The sequence below is a fragment of the Petaurus breviceps genome, unplaced genomic scaffold (assembly GCF_028583685.1).
Source record: "Petaurus breviceps papuanus isolate PSGF00001 unplaced genomic scaffold, PetGlider_PUasm1.0 90804, whole genome shotgun sequence".
In the NCBI taxonomy this organism is placed as follows: domain Eukaryota; kingdom Metazoa; phylum Chordata; class Mammalia; order Diprotodontia; family Petauridae; genus Petaurus; species Petaurus breviceps.
This window is the reverse complement of record NW_027187348.1, coordinates 6,596,822-6,616,090: the sequence shown is the minus strand read 5'-3', so window position 1 is coordinate 6,616,090 and position 19,269 is coordinate 6,596,822. Positions and strand designations below refer to the sequence as shown.

Genomic DNA, 19,269 nt, shown 5'->3' with positions numbered 1-19,269 from the left:
TTGATTGATTGATTTGATTTGATTGATGCATTGACAGTGAAAGAGGGCAGTTCCCTTAGAAAGTAAATAGACCATACAGACATAAAGATACAAAGGAGAAAAGTGAACAAAATATTAATCGTCCATTTAAGGCTCACAAGTCTCATCCTATGTGGTGTTGAGGATATAATGTGATGAGGTTTTCTGGCTGGAGTGTGGTTTAAGCAGCCTCTAGCAGACTGTCTTCTTTAAGATTCCTTGCAGAGATTATCTTTCTGTTAAAATCTTCTACAAAATTGTTCTTAACACAATTTTCATGTACCTTGCCACTTAACCAGGTCAGATTATGAAAGGTGACAACCCTTATGTCTTTATTAAAATAAAATGAAATTGGAACCTTGACGATATGACTAAGAAACAAACCAAAAAAAAAAAACCCAAAAAATTGGAACCCATTTTTTATATACTTTGAATCATTCATTATTAATTCCCCCATCAGGATGGTGAGATTACACTAGGAATTAATAACTGATTGTAGCAGACAGCAGCCTAGCATCCCCAGGGTGGCTGCCAACACAGGTTCTTAGATCTGCTTTTCTAAAGGAAAGCAACTCAAACTGGGTTAACAATCTTGCTTTAATCAAATGTATGTCATTTACCTAGCTTAGGGGGAAAAGGTGAGCACCCCTAACTTCAAAGAATACAAACAAGTTACAAGCAGAAGTTACAAGCAGACAGAGAAACAGATCAGCATACAGGCTTCCAAACTGCCTGACCATTACATCCATATATAACAACTTGTCAGTTACCAGATAGGGAAGCACCAACATCTGGGTTTTCAAAGCCAGGGGGCTCAAGGCTGCCCAGAGTCTCCTTTGATCAAATCACATAACTCTTCTCAAAGTGAGCCCCAAAACAAAACCCCACATCAGGGTATACATAGTCTTCTCCTGGCTCAGAGAATATAACAATGCTCTTGACCCACTGCCCAATCATGAAGGAACAAGGAGGGGGCGTTTCTGAAAAACAAGCTTCTTGCTACAGGCTCCATGTGACCACATTCAGCCTATTAGGGGACACAGTATATTTTCAAATCGAGGAGGGTTCTCAGAGTCAATTAAGCCTAGCCACGGGCAGGGAAGATCTTAACTTAAGCTCTTAAGTTAAGATCCCATAACACTGAGCAAGTAATAAAAATATTACAACTTATGGCCAACTTCAAATAAATAACTCTTATAGTGGATGCTTCTTTTAGGGGCAATTACAAGGCAGATCAGACACAAGCTCTTCTTCTAAAACTCACTAATTGTAACAGAACTGAAACGGATATGATAACAGAATTCTATACTGGTTTTTCAAGTCCTCGACCTAATTATCCCCATAACCTTGTGAGGAACTGAAGGACACTGAGTATAGAGGAATGTATACTAGTAACAAATGTCAAGGCAAAATACTTAATTGTTTGGACTAAAACTCTAGGCCAAATAACTCAGTTATATTTGCATCTTACTACAGTAACCTTAGATGTTCTAGCTTCAATCTGTTATTCAACATACTCACATGCTCAACATGCTTACAAAACTTTGGGAGTTGTCTTAGAACTTTGCTTTGCTGAGAAGAGCTAGCAACGCAAAGTCTCAAAACTTAGTCATTGCACAATGTGGTTATTACAGTTTACAGTGCTATCCTGGCTCTTCTTGCTTCACTCAGCATCAGTTCACATAAGTCTTTTCCAGGTTTTTCTGAAGTCTGCCTGTCCCTTATGTCTTATAGCACAATAGTATTCCATCACATTCATAGACCACAACTTTTTCAGTCATTCCCCAATTGATGGGCATCCTTTCAATTTCCAATTCTTGGCCACCACAAAAAGAACTGCTATAAATATTTTTATACCTGTTGGTCCTTTATCCATGTTCATAATCTCTTTGGAATACAGACTTAGTTCCTCATCCTCTTCTTTACCCTGGTAGGCCACTAAGTGATGCTCGTGACCATCTTATCGATCTCTTGCCTTCACACCCCCTCTATTTCTTCTTGGGACTTTTTTATATTTTTGACATATTTTCCCCTCCAGTGACATCTCCAAAAGTGCTACTGTACCTCTCTGAACAAAGTCAAACTATCTTTTAAAGGGAGGGCTGTGCCTAACAGCTCTTCTGCTACCATTTCTTGGAGCATCCTGAGACTTGTCAACCTTCAGTTGTCTAAGAAAGACAAACAGGATTAGGTTGTATCCATGTTTATTTCTCTCAAAGTGGGCTGTATGCATACATCCATATATAGCAGATGCAGTTTGGAACTAAGCTCATTGTGGCATTAGGGTGCACCGTTTAAACATCCTTTCAACATAGGCCTTCACCCCATTATCATTACACCTCTAGTCAAAGAAAATACCTTTTATGAGACCACCCCTGGATTAGGGCCTCTAGACAATAGAATGTCTTCACCCAATGGACTTTTCCACCTTAGATTACTTAGTCTTATGAAAGTTTTTGATGTAAAAATAATTTTGATGTCCCTATTTAATTAGTATTTACTCAGTTCATTGTGATTTAATAGGTATCAGTGACTGTTAGTGAATTAAGCAGAATGGGATAAAGTTTGAGTTATATTACGTTAGTTAATGGTATTATGATGAGTTATGATTAAGCATGTATCTATCATATTAATTACATTTGATTATATTTACCTTTGACTTATAAGATTGTGCCATGCAATATCGAAGCCTTTTCTGAAAACATATATTGAAATGTCTTACAGATTTGTATTTCTAATGTCCCCTCACTCCTACAAATTACTACGGCCACTCCTAAGCCACCTTTTCTTGAAAACCACAACTTGCTTGGTCCGTTAGGATACTGCTAGCCAATCATGAATGACTGATGGCCTGTGGAATCCTGTGGAATCCATGAACTATACCTGATGACCTGTAAAAGGCCTGTTGACAAAAGTGGTTGTATTGAAGACTTGGACATTGACCGTAGCCATTTATGAGAAATCCCCCCTACATACACACATATTTCTGAAGATTAGACTATTATTATATTAGAAGTCTCAACACTTCTGAAGGAACCATCCAGGGACACCTCAAAGATCTATAAAATCCTTCAGCACCTGGGCATGAAGCTCCTTGGCCTATAGGAAGGTTTTGGATCTAACTGCTTAGGGCTCTCTGTTCTCCCTAAAAAATTGATAGGTCAATTGAAAAGGGGAGAAGAGCTGGAGTCAGGATTGTGTATCTTACACTAAACAGACTGAGAATGTTCTCCAAATACCAGATGACTAGGCAAATTTTTAAAGATCTTAGATCATTCCATTGCTTTCTCATCCACCAAGGCCATGCATGAATTGCAGACTTATCAAGGCATTCCTGGGAAGTCCTGCCACAAACATGCACAACTCGAGGCTGAATTATGGAGCCCTACCCATGAGATGGGACAGTGGGACACCTGGAGAAAAAGAGCAGAAGTGGAGGAGTTTGCCCGCTGGGAAAAGCAGGTAATCAGGACAGCAGCTGAGGGGTGTAAGGACCAAGACACTGTGACTAGGCAGAAGAAAGCACCACACAAAACAAAGAGCACTAATAGGCAACTCATTTTATTCTTGGTGGTAGAATATTTGTAGCAAATAACAGGTACCTGAAAAGCTCAAGTAACCATGAGAAAACAAGTGAGGATATAAGATGATACCATGAAGGGGCCTTTTCCTTCATCTCAGACAGAGGGAGATGTTTATTTCTCACCTAGTTCTGTCTACATTCCTCCTCCATGAGCACAGATCAGCCCCCGTGTCTCCAACAGCTGCCACAGGTGGCATGGGGAGCTCATCAGTGCTTGTAGAAGTAGAGGATATAAAGGCCCCACAGACAGAATCAGAAGGGTTCAGGGCAGTTTAGGCAGCTCTTCCTAAGCCCATTCCCCAGGCACAGAGTTAGATTAAACCTAATGCCTCCCTTCCTCTTCTAGCTATCTTGGTCTGGGTCTTCCCCTGCTCAGCAGCTTTGTCTTGGTAGTGTGCACGATAAAGTGTTACAAGAAATTTTTCAAGTCATGTAATACAAATACTTCTAGTTCTGCTATACAATATCATATGTCATGGTAAATCGATGTCCCATCTCCATCTAAATTTTTATTCTCACCTCAAAAGTGAAATGCCTACCTGCACATAGACAAAAAGACACTTCAAATTAGGCATCTCCCTCCCTGTTTACTTGTTTTTAACAGGGGAAAACCATTCTTTCTTTAATATCCCTTGAGAAAGTGTAAAAGGGGGGAAAGGCAAAAGCCAGAGTAATATCTGCCTTCCCGTAGTGACACAGATTCTGGTAACCACAAGGAATGATGTAGTATAAAAGTGTCTATGGAACCGAAAGAGTTCTTTCTTGATTTATCCTCTTTTCTCCCCTTCCCCCCTAAATTTATTTTTATTTATTCTGTAAATATTTTCAAATTTTCTAATTTGTTTACTTGATACTTTCCCCAGTGCAATGCAAGCTGCTTGTGGGAGAAGACTATCACTTTTGCCTTTATATCAAAAGCTCCTAGCACATAGCCAACACATAGTAGAGACCTTTTTAAACATTTGAATTGAACCAAATGGAATCCCACTGACCAGTCCCAATGGGGAATGTGCATAACAGAGAAGGAAAGGCACATCAACAGAGGCTAAGAAGCAGCAGCCAAAGATAAACACTGCCATTTCTACTCTCACAGGCCAAAGACAGCAGGATCCACAGATGATTTCAAGAGAGCATTGGCAGCTTTGATACATTCACCCAGGGAGGAATCTGTGAACACAAAAAGATGGAGAATATGAGAAATGCCAGGAAAAGTAGAAAAGTGGATTTACTTCACCAGTCTGGATCACATTCCCTTTCATCCCTCCTTCCTTTATTCATTCTTTCTCCTCCTTCATCTTGTAGTTGTATCATTTCAGTAGCAGCTGATTCTTTGTGACCCCAATTGGGGTTTTCTTCTCAAAGATACTGAAATGCTTTGTCTTTTCCTTCTTCAGATCACTTTACCTATGTGGAAACTGAGGCAAGAGGGTTAAGTGACTTGCAGAGGGTCTATAAGCCTCTGAGGCCAGATTTCCCCTCAGAAACTCCTGATTCCAGGGCCAACTCTCTGTCCACTGCACTGTCTAGCTAGCCCTACTCCTATTCTGTCCTCCGCCAACCATTGCTACCTCCAAACATTCCTTAAGCAGTTGCTATGCTCGACAGAAGGCACTGCTATATCCTCATCAAGACTCCTGCTCTTTCTCTTTTTCCATCCCTTAAACTCCCCTTTCACTTTTCCTGGCCCCACAAACACTTCTGAGGGACAATGATCTTGAAACCAGAGCAGTGAATAGCTATTAGATCAGTCTCAGGCTCACCCTGAGGGCATCCATGGGACTAAAGTAGGAGGGGTGCCAGCAGCCTGGCAGAAGGAAGTGAAGAGAGCCAAGGCTACTCTGTGCAGAGTTATTGATATCCTACCAGCCTTACCCACGGGCATTTCCTTCCTTCTTCTTGTCTCCCTTATGTCCCTCACTACCTCTGAGTCTTCCTCTGGGTTGGAAGACCAAGAAAGTAGAACAGAAAAGAATCAGGCCCTCATACCCTCCATATTCCACCCTAGACAGGTTAAGGAGACAGTATCCCAAGGGAACAGGAAGTCTGCTGATTTATGAGGAAAGAGGTTCTCACAGCAGAATCCTTACCAGATCGAGCCTGGATCCATGCCACAGCCTTCCTTTCCAGGAGTTCCCATTCTTCTCTCTGCTCCCAACTGCAGCTGCGCATCCACAGCACAGCCAAGATAGTGGCCCACCTTGGGACATCTTTACTCTAGAGAACATATGGAACCGCAGGCCCCAAGGTCAGGGGACCCAGAAAGGGTCAGAAAAACCTTTTGGATGGTTCCTGGCCCATCCAGGACCAGAGATAGGACTGATCCGAGATAGATTATCTACTTCTCCTTCCATTTCGCTGCACCTGTTGCTGTATTCAATGAACAAAAGTTTACTGAGCATCTATGCATGAGGAACTATCTAGCTCTGAGGCAATATTTCCATTAACCTCTCAGTCACAGATAACACCTAACAGGCAATGGCTCTTGTCACTCTGTCCAAAGGTGAATTGCTCTCCCTTGCTCCCTCTCCCTTACACTTCCCCTAATACACAGCCTACCCCAGGCCCTCCTCTCTGTAGGACCTTACCTGGTCAGGCAATGCAGCCAATGCACTCTGAACACTCACACCCAGAACTGAGGCCAGAGCTTCATCCAGTTCCCAGGAACCATCTGCCTTCTGGAGGGAAATCAGCTGTAGAAGTGGTGACTCTGGAGGGGATGTGTCTGGGGGAATAAACAGTAAACTTCAGTGTCACTCACACCCCCACAGTAGCTAAGTGAAAATGTCACTCTACTACACACAAACAGGATACATTAGGAGGGTGAAATGGAGAGAGCTCCTTGCAGCAACCCTAGGTTTGAAAACCACAGGCTTTATATCTAAGAAGCCTCAGCCAGCAAACTCTCCCACAATTCCACAAAGACCTTGCTGAGCCCCAGGAAAATACACCTGGCAGGCCCTGACCCAGAGCAAGCCAGGATTGCCAGACCAAAAGGAGAGTAAGGTCTGGTCCCAGTACCTGCCACCAGCTAGTCCCTCCTCTATTCCTGGCAAGTACTGACCAACCCGCCTCCAGTCAGTCAGCAGCAAGACCCCATCCACAGTACAAACCAGGAGGGAGGCCCTCCCAACCAGTGCAAGCTAGTACCCAGGCCCTCAGGCCCAGTGAAAGACTATAGCAAGGCCCCAGAGCCTGGAACAAGAGGCATGGGACAGTGTCACTAAACAGACAGAAAATAAAAGCACAAAAAAAGAACTTGATCATCTAAAGATACTATGATGACAGGGAAGAATCAAATCACAAATTTAGAACAGTGTCAAAATGATTACATGTGAAGTCTCAAAGAAAAATGTAAATTGATCTTGATGCCCAAAAGAACTCATGGGAGAGTTTCAAAAGGGGTTTCGTTAATTTTTTCCTGAAGAATAATATTTTTGAAATAGTATTTTACTTTTTTCCCCAATTATATGTCAAGATATTTTTAGCATTCATTTTTACAATATTTAAAATGGATTTTTTAAAGCAAATTAGAGAAGTAGAGGAAAAATTGGGAAAAGAAATGAGTAGTGAAAGAGGACCAAGAAAAAAAGAGTCAACAGCATGGTAAAAGAAACACAAAAAATTTTTGAAGATATACAAAAATTCAACAAAGAAAATGACTCCTTAAAAAAACAGAATTGGTCAAACTAGGGGAAAAAAGGTACAAAAGGTGACTGAAGAAAATAATTCCTTAAAAATTAGTATTGGGCAAGAGGAAGCAAAAGATTCCATGAGACATCAAGATATGATGAAACAGGGAAGGCTAGGTGGTACAGTGAATAGAGCACTGTAACTGGAATCTGGAGGACCTAAGATCAAATCTGGCCTTAGACACTTACCACTTAACTAGTCATGGGACCTTGGGCAAGTCACTTAACCCCAATTACCCTGCCCTCCCCCTCTAAAAATAAAGCAAAAAAAAAAAAAAACATGATAAAAGAAAATTAAAACAATTTGATAAATACAAAATGTTCAATTTCTCAGTGGAAACAATATTAACCTGGAAATTGAGAGAGATAATTTAGGAATTATTGAACTGCCATAAAGCCAGATCCAAAATGGGGCCTTGACATCATCGTTTAAGAAATTATTAGGGAAAACTGTCCTGATATATTGGAACCAGAGGATAAAACAGAAATGGCAAGAATCCACTCCTGAAAGAGATCCCAAAATGAAAACTCCAAGGAATATCACAGCCAAATTCCAAAGCTCCCAAGACAAGGAGAAAAATATGGTAAACAGACAAAAAGAATCAATTCAAATACTGTGGAGGCATCAGCATCATATAGGTTTTAGTACCTTCTACATAAAAGGAGAAGCTTTAGAATGTGATATTCTGGATGCCAAAAGTGTTAGGATTACAACCAAGAATCACTTAACCAGCAAAACTGAGTATACTCCTTCAGGGGCACAAATGGTTCTTTAATGAAATGGAGGACTTTCTAGCATTCCTAATTAAAATACCAATGTTGCATAAAATAACTGATTTTTGAAAAAAAATCATCTGGAAGAAGAAAAGGCCTAGAATATCAAGGGAATTATTGAAAAGAAATACAAGGGAAGATGGCCCAGCCATACCAGAGGTAAAACTGTAATATAAAGCAGCAATCATCAAAACTACTTGATACTTGCTAAGGCACAGTGTAGGATCAGTAGAATAGGTTAAGAACCGTATCACAGTAGTCAATGATCAATGTAATCTCCTGTTAGACAAACCCAAAGACTCCTGCTTCTGGGAGAAGAATTCACTATTTAATAAAAACTGCTGGGAAAACTGGAAAATGGGATGGCAGAAACGAAGCATAGACCAACATTGTACAACGTATACCAAGATAAAGTCAAAATGGGTACACAGTTTAGATAAAAAGGCTGATAGTAGAAGCAAATTAGGAGAGTAAGGAATAGTTTACCTATCAGATCTATGGAGAACAGAAGAACTTAGGACAAAACAGAGACAGAGAACATTATGAAATGCAAAATGGATCATTTTTTATAACAGTAAATTAATGTTTTGGCACAAAGCCAATGACATCAAGATTAAAAGGAAAGCAGAAAGCTGGGAAACAATTTTTATAGGCATTATCTCTGATAAAGGCCTCACATCTAAAATACATAGAGAACCAAGTCAAACTGATAAGAATACAAGTCATTCCCCAGTTAAGAATTGATCAAAGAATATGAACAGGCAATTTTCAGAGGAAAAAATTAAAGCTTTCTATATTCATATAAAAAATGCTCTAAACCTCTATTGACTAGAGAAATGCAAATCAAAATAACTCTGAGGTGCCACATCACACCTATCAGATTGGCTGATAGAAGGGAAAGTGGATTAGAGGAGGCAGTGATCCAGAAGTAAAACACTTTTGCAGAGGGACAGAGTGAAATGGAAAAGAAGAAAGACAAACAGGGGAAAACAGGGTGGAGGAAAATACACACATAGTTATCATTATAAATATGAATGAGATGAACTCACCTATAAAAGAGAAGTGGATAGCAGAGTAGACTAAAAACCAACATCACACAATATGATGTTTATAAGGAATACATTTGAAACAGAGACACACAGTGTAAAGGTAAGGGGCTGGAGCAGAATCTACTATGCTTCAGCTGAAGCAAAAAAAGCAGGGATAGTAATTATAATTTCAGACAAAACAAAAATAGACCTACTTAAAAGAGATAAGGAAGGAAACTAAAGCATGCTGGAAGGTACCATAGACAATGAAATAATATCAATACTAAACAGATGTGCACCAAATGGTTTTGAAGTCTAAGTTTTGAAAAAGTTAAATGAGTTACAGGAGGAAATTGATGGTAGAACTATACTAGTGGAGGACCTCAACGTCCTTCTCTGAGAACTAGATAAATCTAACCACAAAATGAACAAGAAAGAAGTTAAGGATTTGAATAGAATTCTGGAAAACTTAAACATGATGGGATCTCTGGAGAAAATTGAATAGAAAGAAATATATCTTTTCCTCAGCAGTATATGGCACTTTCACAAAAACTGACCACGTATTAGGGCATAAAAATCACACAACCAAATGCAAAAAAGCAGAAATGTTAAATGCACCCTTTTCAGATCACAATGAAAAAAATTACATTTAATAAAGTGAAAAGATAGATTAAAACTCAATTGGAAACCAAAAAATATAATCCTAAAAAATAAGTTGTTCAAAGAAGAAACCATAGAAACAATAAATAATTTCATTAAATAGAATAGCAACAATGAGACAACATGCTAAAATTTATGGGATGCAGGACAAAGTAATATTTAGGGGCAATTTCATATCTCAAAATTTTTACATCAATAAAATAGAAAAGGAAAGACTGAAGGATTGGGCACGCAAATTAAAAAAAAAAAGGGAATAAATTAAAACTTCTCAGGTAAATCCCCAATTGAAAATCCTGAAGATTGAAAGAGAGATTAATAAAATTGAAAGGGAGCTAATAAATAAAATTAGGAGCTGGTTTTGAGAAAATAATAATAAAATAGATAAACCATTGGTTAATTTGACTTCAAAAAGGAAAGAAGAAAACTAGACTACCAGTATTAAAAAATGAAGGGGTCAAATTTACCAACAAGGAAGCAGAAATTAAAGCAATCATTAGGAGCTATTTTGCCCAATTATATGCTCATAAATCTGACAAGCTAAATGAAATGGATGAATATTTACAAAAAGATAAGCTGCCTAGATGAAAAGAAGAAGAAATAGAATACTTTAATAACTCCTTTTTAGAAAAAGAAATTGGGCAAGTCATCAAAGAAATTCCTAAGAAAAAACTCCCCAGGGCTAGTTGGATTCCAAAGTGAATTCAAGTAAACATTTCAAAGAACAATTAATCCCAATGTTATATAAAATATTTGGAAATATAGGCAAGGAAGGAGATCTACCACATTATGGTACCTAAATCAGGAAGAGTGAAATAGAAAGGGAAAATCATAGACCAATATCCCTAATGAATGAATGAAAAAATTCTGAATAAATGCTAAATTTAAATATTAGCAAGGAGATTACAGCAAAATATCACAAGGATCCTACACTAGGAACAGGTGGGATTTATATCAGAAAAATACCAGGGCTGATTCAAAAGAGGAAACTTAGCATAATTGACCACATTAATGACAAGACCAAGAGAAATCATATCATCTCAATAGATGCAGAAAAGAATTAAAGCAAATTTAATTAAAAGATTCATTAGTCAAATATATAAAGAACTGAGTCAAACTTGTAAGAATAAAAGACATTCCCCAATTGAGAAATAGTTCCAGGATATGAACAGGCAGTTTTCAGACAAAGAAATTAAAGCTATCTATAGTCATATGAAAAAATGTTCAAACTACTACTGGTTAGTGAATTACAAATGAAAACAACTCTGAGGTACTACCTCACATACAGTGATGAGATAATATGACATAAAAGGAAAATGACAAATGTTGGAGGGGATATAGAAAAACTGGGACCCTAATGCACTGTTGGGGGAGTTATAGATTGCTCCAACCATTCTGCGGAGGAATTTAGAACTGTACCCACAGGGCAATCAAACTGCACATAACCTTTGATCCAGCAATACCACTGTTAGGTCTGTATCCCAAAGAGAATAAAAAGAACAAAAAAAGGAAAAGAACCTATTTGTACAAAAGTATTAGAAGCTCTTCTGATGATAGCTAAGAATTAGAATTAGAGGGAATACCTATCAATTGGAGAATGGTTGAAGAAGTTGTGGTATATGTTTGTAACAGAATATTATTTGCTATAAGCAATGATAAGCCGGATGATTTCAGAAAAACCTGAAAACTTATATGAACTGATATAAAGTAAAGTAAGCAGAACCAGGACAGTATTGTACACAGTAACAACTATATTGTACGATGAAAAACTGTGAATGATAGAGCTATTCTCAGCAAGGCCATCATGATGAGACTCATGATGAAACATGTAATCTACTTCCAGAGAAAGAATTGATTCTGACTGAAGCATACTATTTTTCTCTTTCTTTCTCTCTTTCAGTCATCTTGCACAAAATGACTGATATGAAATATTTTACATGATTTTACACACATAACCTATATCAGTGGGCTTACTAGCTGGCATGGGGCAAGGAAGGAGGGAGTAGGAATAAAATTCGGAATTCAAAAACTTTTAAAATTGTTCTAACATATAATTCAGGGGAAAATCAATGATTTTTTTTAAAGAAATAAACCAGGGAAAAAGCATCCCAAGCTCAGTGAAAAGGTCTGACCATGAATTCTACTAATAGGAATGGTAGAACAGCATATATGGAGGGCAAGGGGAATTTCTCAGTGACCTATGAGAATATACCATCTATGCTTATCTTTCCATCAGGTTCAAGTGGTAGCTATTCATACACTAAATGACAGAAAAGCTAGATTAATATTTGAATCAGAAAGAAACCATTACGAGTAGGTTCACCCTGTACTGTGATCTCAGGAAGTATCTAATGATGTCTGTGAATCCCACCTTGACTTTGGCAGATTTCTGACTGGCAAACTACCACCCCTAAGTTTTCTTTTTCTTCTGGTTAACCAGATATATTGATAATTTGCAGCTGGAAAGTAAGCAGGTAAGGAGAAAGCTTAGAAAAAAAACAGGAATATTCATCAAGATTCCAGTTTCAGGAAGTAATTCATGTTTAAGAACATTTCTTATCAAGTAAGCTTATTGACAGTTTTCTTCAATGTTAAGCATTCTGTAGTGCTTCAGAATTCAGTTATGTTAAAAAAAGAATTTTTTTCAGCAAATCCATGTCAGTATAATTTCTTTTAAAAATAAAACATTTTAATGACTACAAATTTGGTGAATATAAATGATGACAAATTATAGTAGCTTAAATGTGCCCCAAACTTAAGATGTACGATGGTCTTCCAAATGTGTCTTTTCTTTGAAGTATTGATTGTAAGTGAACAGGATATTAACTTAATTTTAACCCTTTACAAAGCAATTGTTTATACAAATACTGCTGAAATCTCATATCCTGTATTTTTGCCCTTCTTGGTTTTTTTTTTTCATTTTTCTTACCTATCAAACTCAACTTATTTTTTTAAATAGTAATTTATTAAAATAATTTTATTTAGAAAGAAATAAAGAAAAAGAGAGAGAGAAAGAAAGAAAAAAGAAATTCTGGTGGAAAGCCTCTTGATTCTCCAGCTTATCATGGAGAATAAAATTTTCTCAGAAAGCATGGAGGTTCCTGGGGTGGCTAGGCGGCAAGTGACTAAAGGGCCTGGAGTCAGGAGGTCCTGAGTTCAAATCCAACTTCAGACACTTAAGACTTGCTAGCCATGTGACCTTGAGCAAGTCACTTAACCCCAATTGCCCTTCCTTCCCTGCCTCAAAAAAGCGAAAAAAAAAAAAGAATGGAGGGTCCTTTCTTTGCAAAGCCAGAAGTAATATGGATTTGGGAAAATGCACATACTGTCAGACACAGCTACAGTGTTGACTGGCAATCTTCTGTTACAATAAAAAGAATGGGTATTGAGATATTCAGAAACAAAAGGGATATAAAAGCAAATTATAGCAATTTATTTTTTAAAAAACAAGAAAGGAATGCAAAAGTCTAATGACATTAGAAATTGATTCCCCTTCATTTTTCTAAAAAGAAAAGAGAGGGGAGTCTTTCCATTATAGGCTACCATCCTTGATTTTGACTCTTAGCAAAATTCTTCAATGTATTACTAAATTATGAATTTTTAAAGATAAGGAGAGCTTCATATTTCAGAGAACTGGGAGTATCTAAAGAACAGGGGAATCCCACATAGGTTAACAAGTTGGCAAGTTCAATGTAGAGAAGGAAGTGAAAAGGCAGAACATGTGAAGCTATGGAATGAGTCTGATGGGCTTCCCATGGAGGTGATGCTGAGAGCTCAATCCTTTCAGTAAAGCACATTTGTGGCCTTCAGAAGAAAGACGAAGTAGATTCACCAGAAAGATCATTTGTAAAATAGACAGAGAAAAATGAATGGCTGATGGCTTCCTGACTAACACAGCCTTTTCAGAGAATCTCAAAACTTCAGCATTTTAAGGAAGCACCATAGTCCTCTGGTCAAATTCCAAATAAACTCACAGGAATCCCCACAACACTATCCCTCCAGCCTTTACTTACAGACCTCCTGTGAAGGGGTACACACTACCTCTAGGCGGCCCATTAAACTTCTGCATAGCTCTAGATCATAACATGCTTTTTTCTTATATCAAAATTTCATTTGTGACTTTCCAACTTCTGATTATGGTTTGTGGTTTTATCCTCAGGAAACATGTGTCCAAGTGCCATAGCAAAAGAAAACTCTTCTGACTTTCTGAGACATAAGGCTGTGACATGACAGGAGAACCTCCTGGGATTATCTCACCTGAAAAGAGGTATCCACTCCTTCAGATCCTATAGGGGCAGAGAACATCACCAGAACCACCCCAGAATACATTTCTGAATATCACAAAAACTGAACAAGAAACTACAGGATGTATGATCACAGTTATACTTTTTTGTGTGTATTAAAAGCACTGCTGCATGCTGAATGCAGCAATAAAAAGTAGAGATGGGAAGTGATGAACAGATTGAGATTGAGACTAACATTGGGATTTTCAGATGATTGACAGGAAATATGAATAAAAAAGTATTTCCAATTTCTGCCTCTACTTCCTTGATCATTTCACCTCTCAACATCTTTCTTGCTTTCCAATCTTATGACTAAAGCTATTCTGTCCTAAATTACCAGTGGACTCAACTTACAAATCAGATAGTCTTTTCTCAAAAGCTAAACCATCTCAACCTATCTACAGCAATTAACATTTGGGGGCACCCTTGGCTTCTTAGATACTCACTCTTCTACATAACTGTAAGTTAAGAAGTTAAGGGACACTGGAATAAAATGGCTATAATTTTAGCCATTTTTGTGACAAGACTCTCTAGCTGGTCAACCCTTCTCAGTCTCCCTTCCTGGACCATCATTTATACACAATCGCTAAGTGTGGTTAAACTGAAAGGTTCTCGCTGAGGACTCCTATTTTCTCTTTATACTGAGTATGTGACACGACCAGCTCCCACAGATTTAACTATCTCCATGCAGACCATGGCCAGATCTCTACTTCTAGTCCACATCTCTCTCCTAGAGCTATTTGTACCTTCACATAACCAAATCCCTATTGGACATTGTAAACTCAATATCCTGTAGGCATCTCCAAGTCCATGTCCACAACAGACTCATTACCTTCCTCCCCAAATCCATCCTTCTTCATAGGTTATTTCTGCTCAGGGCATAGTCATTCTTTCAGTGAACAGATTTACGACCTTGAAATCATCCTCAATTCCTCTCATTCACCCCATACAGCCAGATCAGTTGCCAGATCTGATCCCATTAACCTCCCACAGCACTCTCTTCCCTTTATATCCAGCTACATGGTCATCAACCTAATTCACTGCCCCCTGGGATTATTGCATTGCCTGCTCACTGGCCTCTCTGCCTTAAGTCTCTCCCCACTCCAATCCACCCTCCAGACAGCTGCAAAAGGGATTTTCCTAAAATGCAGACCTAACCATGTGACTCCCCTTCTTGATAAACTCCAGTGACTCATAACCTCACTGATCACATAGTAAGGAGAGCTCCAGACACATCTGTGACAGCAGATCCTAGGAAAGGATGGGGCTGTTTGGTACCAACCTGCATAAACAAGATTCCTCTCCTTTTACTGGGAGTCACAAAGTCTGGTGAAGATTGGAGCAGAGAAGAGAGAAGAAAGAGCTGATGCTTAGGCACCAGGAAGAAGAGTACATCTTTGTGAAGAAATGATACAAGTAACCAGGGAACAAGGAAGCAAGGCCTACAGGGGGCAACATGAAGATGAAACAATTTCCTTCCCTTGTCTAATACTTTTCAGAGGTCAAGCCTCAAACTAATAATCATCTGGATAAAGGTTTGCAGCTCACAAAAAGGTAATGACCCAAAGCAAAGTCCAGAGGGCCCCTGTAATGGGAATGGGAATTTGAAGATCTTCCCTGCCCCTTAATAGACCTAGGGGGGAATTTGAAGACCTCCGCTGTTTTGAAAGTAAACTCTGCCCCCTGATAGGCTGAATGTAGTCACATGGAACCTGTGGTGGGAGGAGTTTGCTGAAGGGAAGTAGAACCCATAGGAAACTGGAAGCCAGAGCCACATGGATGGTGGGAGAGAGAGAGGTGCTCAGGCAAGGAGAGAGGTTGAGAATAAATATTGCTCTTGTATTGGTTTGTGGAAAGGCTGAAGGATGCTGTGGCTCTCAGGGTTATTACCGCTTCTTAATATCTCAGCTTACTGGTTTTGGTATTCTGTTTTCTGGTGTCTAAATAAATGCTTCAGTTCTGTCCACTATGTGGATAGTTTGGTATATTTTGCAATCAAATTTCATGCAATATTTATAGTCACAGTCTTGTTCATGATCATGGGTGCTGTAAATATTGCAATGGTGCTACACCCCCTTACCTATATCCTTGAAACCCTCTGGGGTCATGATACTTTCCCTCAGTGGGGATGACGCCATTTTAAAAGAAGTCTTTCCTGAATCTGGAGTCCTAAGTGTCTTCTTTTTTTTTCCTAAGGGAAGGCCAAGTTTTCTGAAAACTCCTGCAGGTAGAAAAGACAAAAATATAAAAGAAAAGGAAAAAAATGGAATATTACCTCTGGCAGATATCATTTTGGAAGACTGACTCAAAAATTTAGCTATATTCCAATCATCAAGCTCACCTGACACAGCAGATGCTCCAAAGGTATTGGACATTGCAGATGCAGGATTTGAATGCATAATTCTACGGCAAGGTGTTATTCTACCTGCAACCCAGCAGGAGAGGAGTTAAGATCAGAACAGCCTCAGTATCCCTGGGTCAGGGAGGAAGTCCACAGGAAGGAAGACTATTCTTCAAGGGGTGTGGCCCCCAGCATACTGTCTCTCTAGCTGTAAGATATTCTCCTAGGGGTTTCTGTCTCAGGAAATGTCAAAGTAGCCCCCTATATCAGCTGTTCTGTGTGTCCTCAAAATCTTTTTGGTAGGTAATACACAGCTACAGAATATTTTGTTCCCATCTACTATAGTTTAAAGGATACATGAATAAAATGGCTATACTTTTAGCAGATATGGCTTTCTTACCCTCTAAGATTTCTACTTCTTAATACTTCTTCCCCCTCCCGTTTATTTCCTCTCTATGATTTTCCATCTCCCCCAAGAGATGTTTCCTCCCCTCCCACTGCAGCAGGAAAGCTGCTGCAATAAAACATCTGAAAATTCCATTCATGATTTCCAGAAATGAAAAGAAAAACACCAAAAAAGTGACGTCTTTATCTATAGAATATGAGAAAAGGGGCTCAGATCCACCTTACTTGCACTTCCTACATGGCAAGAAAAAGCAGGAGAGCCGTAATAAAAAGATGCCAATGGAATGTCCCTCCGACTTAGGGGCCCCTGAATGGGCTCATTGAGCTCCTTATTGATAGCAATGTAGGCAGTATGAGAGGACACAACTCCCGACTGAAGGCTAACATCCACCACTTTTTTTTTCACTTCTGCAACATCCTGAAAGTTTCCATCAAGGATCTGGATCAAGGACTTGGCAGCCAGGCGGTGAATGGTAAGTCTGGAACAAGAAAATCTGTGCTGTCTATGGGGGCCTGGGAAGGCAGTCCTAAGCCCCAGTTCCAAAGGATTCCCAATGGCCAGGAATAGCAAGTGAGGAGTAAAAAGAATAGATGTCAGGATCCACAGGAGAGAGACTAATGAGAAAGGGAGGAAGAGAAGACTCAACAACAAAAAGGCAGATGAAAAGGGAGGGAGGAATCACCAAGGGTTCTTACTTGTCATCTGCTCTGGGATCCAGGCAAAATGGCACTGTGTTCCTAAAGTCACCACCTTGGAGCTTGTAGTGAAGACAGACCTCACCTGCTGCCTCTTTGGACTAGAAAGGAAAAACAGAGAGCTCAGGGAGTAGGCAGACCATTAAGGGGAGTTTGAGGCCTAAATCACAAGCATGAGACAATAGCTCTAGAGCTTGCAGTGATCTCAAAGGACATGCAGCCTGACCCCTTCATTTTACGTAGCTGGGAACAGAGGTCCACAGCAGCTCAGTGCCTGGTTCCTGATCATAAGTCACGAGCATCTCAGGTGAGATTTGAACCAGGTCTGTGGACCCCAGTGCCATGACTCTCTCCCACATACCACACTACGTGAGAATGAAGTAATGTTCAGGGGAAAAAAACAAAACAAAACATTGTCAAGGTCCAGATATATCAGAAGGGAAAGGGAATGAGAGCACCGGTTCCTGCCTTCTATGGGCCATCCTCTAGATAAGCCCACATACCTACCCTCAGACAGAAAAGGAAAAGCCCAGGGCAGAGTCAGGCCATTGGCTACCACAACCACGGGTCCCAAAAGTAGGAATGGGCACTTACTGCATTTGTCCCTTTCAGCTGGGCATAGACGATTAGCCTCTGACCCCAGAAGATGACAGTAGGGGCTGGAGAGAGCAAGGTAGCTTCCAGCCCAGGGGGCAGAGTCCAGGTCAGGGAGACGTCCTGTACCACTGGCTGCAGGGCCCGCTTCAGGGACCGCAGGGCCTGGGGGGACACAATGGAAGCTGCAGAGGTTGAGCTAGAAGGGACCCCGAGAAAAGGAGGGTTTACAGCAAGGGAGGGGACTTGATGGGAAAGGATAAATGAGAGCTGAGAAGATATTCCCTTCTCCTTGGTCTTATGAGAAACCAAGGCTTCAACCCTCTTCTAAACTCTTCAATATGTATCACAGCAATCACTACCGCCATTTCTTTTTGTCCTTTACAGGAAAATTGGAGTAGTGGGATTTTTACAGTTGACAACAAAGGTAAATCCAAGTTGTAGAGCCAGAACCTTCAGGGAAATAGAGAAAGTGCTGGTCTGTGAGTCCAGCTCCTGTCTTTGTACCTTTTATCCACTTCATGTCCATGTCCCTAACGCATCTGTCTCTCGTAACCAGAGACTTTTCCAGGGAATATCCTGGATCCTTTTCAACACACACTGAGGTCACTCCATCTCCATACACACAACAGCTCTCAGATGTACAGCTGTAATGGCCCAAGATCCAGAAAGGAAAAGGTTCCTTTTTAAAAACAAGGCACATTTCCCAAGCAATTCAACAAAAAATACACTAGGGCACGGGACACAGGGACAAGGACGTTTCCCTGCTCAGTTAGCTTGTCACTCAATGTAGAAGAGATGCTTTTGCATAAAAGGAAACCATGTCACCTTAGGCTGCATTCTGTCCCTGCCCGTGATGAATTCTGCCGTGCCCCCAGCTGCCCGAGCAATGCCTTTAATAAGGCTGGTGGAAGCCCCTTCTCCAATTCCAAAAGAGAAACACCTGTAATGAAAAGGCAGCAGGCTGGCCAGAGGAAGTCTTAGGAAAGGGTTCCTGACACCTACTTCACTGGGGAATTAGAGGACAAATGCCTTAGGGGGTGGAGAGCTCCTTGGAGATCAGATACCCAGTCATCTACAGATCATCATCACAGAATCATAGATGGAGAGCAGGAAGAAGCCTCTGAGGCTGTCTAGCCACACCCCTCATATTCCAGATGGAGAAACTTAGGCCCAGAGCCATGGAGAGTAAGGATGTGTC

General features: G+C 39.9%; 1 protein-coding gene across 1 annotated transcript; it reads right to left on the bottom strand.

Annotated features, from left to right (window-relative positions):
* Positions 1–3,563: 3,563 nt before the first annotated feature.
* Positions 3,564–19,211, bottom strand: LOC138147568 (von Willebrand factor A domain-containing protein 5A-like). Its single transcript, XM_069070098.1, has 9 exons — positions 18,897–19,211; positions 18,069–18,233; positions 17,475–17,575; positions 17,004–17,257; positions 16,374–16,457; positions 16,113–16,253; positions 6,187–6,323; positions 5,689–5,815; positions 3,564–4,768 (listed from the first exon to the last, which is right to left on the bottom strand). Exons 1-9 carry the CDS (start codon positions 18,906–18,908, stop codon positions 4,689–4,691), a joined length of 1,101 nt encoding a protein of 366 aa, XP_068926199.1. The 5' UTR covers positions 18,909–19,211; the 3' UTR covers positions 3,564–4,688.
* Between the last annotated feature and the right edge of the window lie 58 nt (positions 19,212–19,269).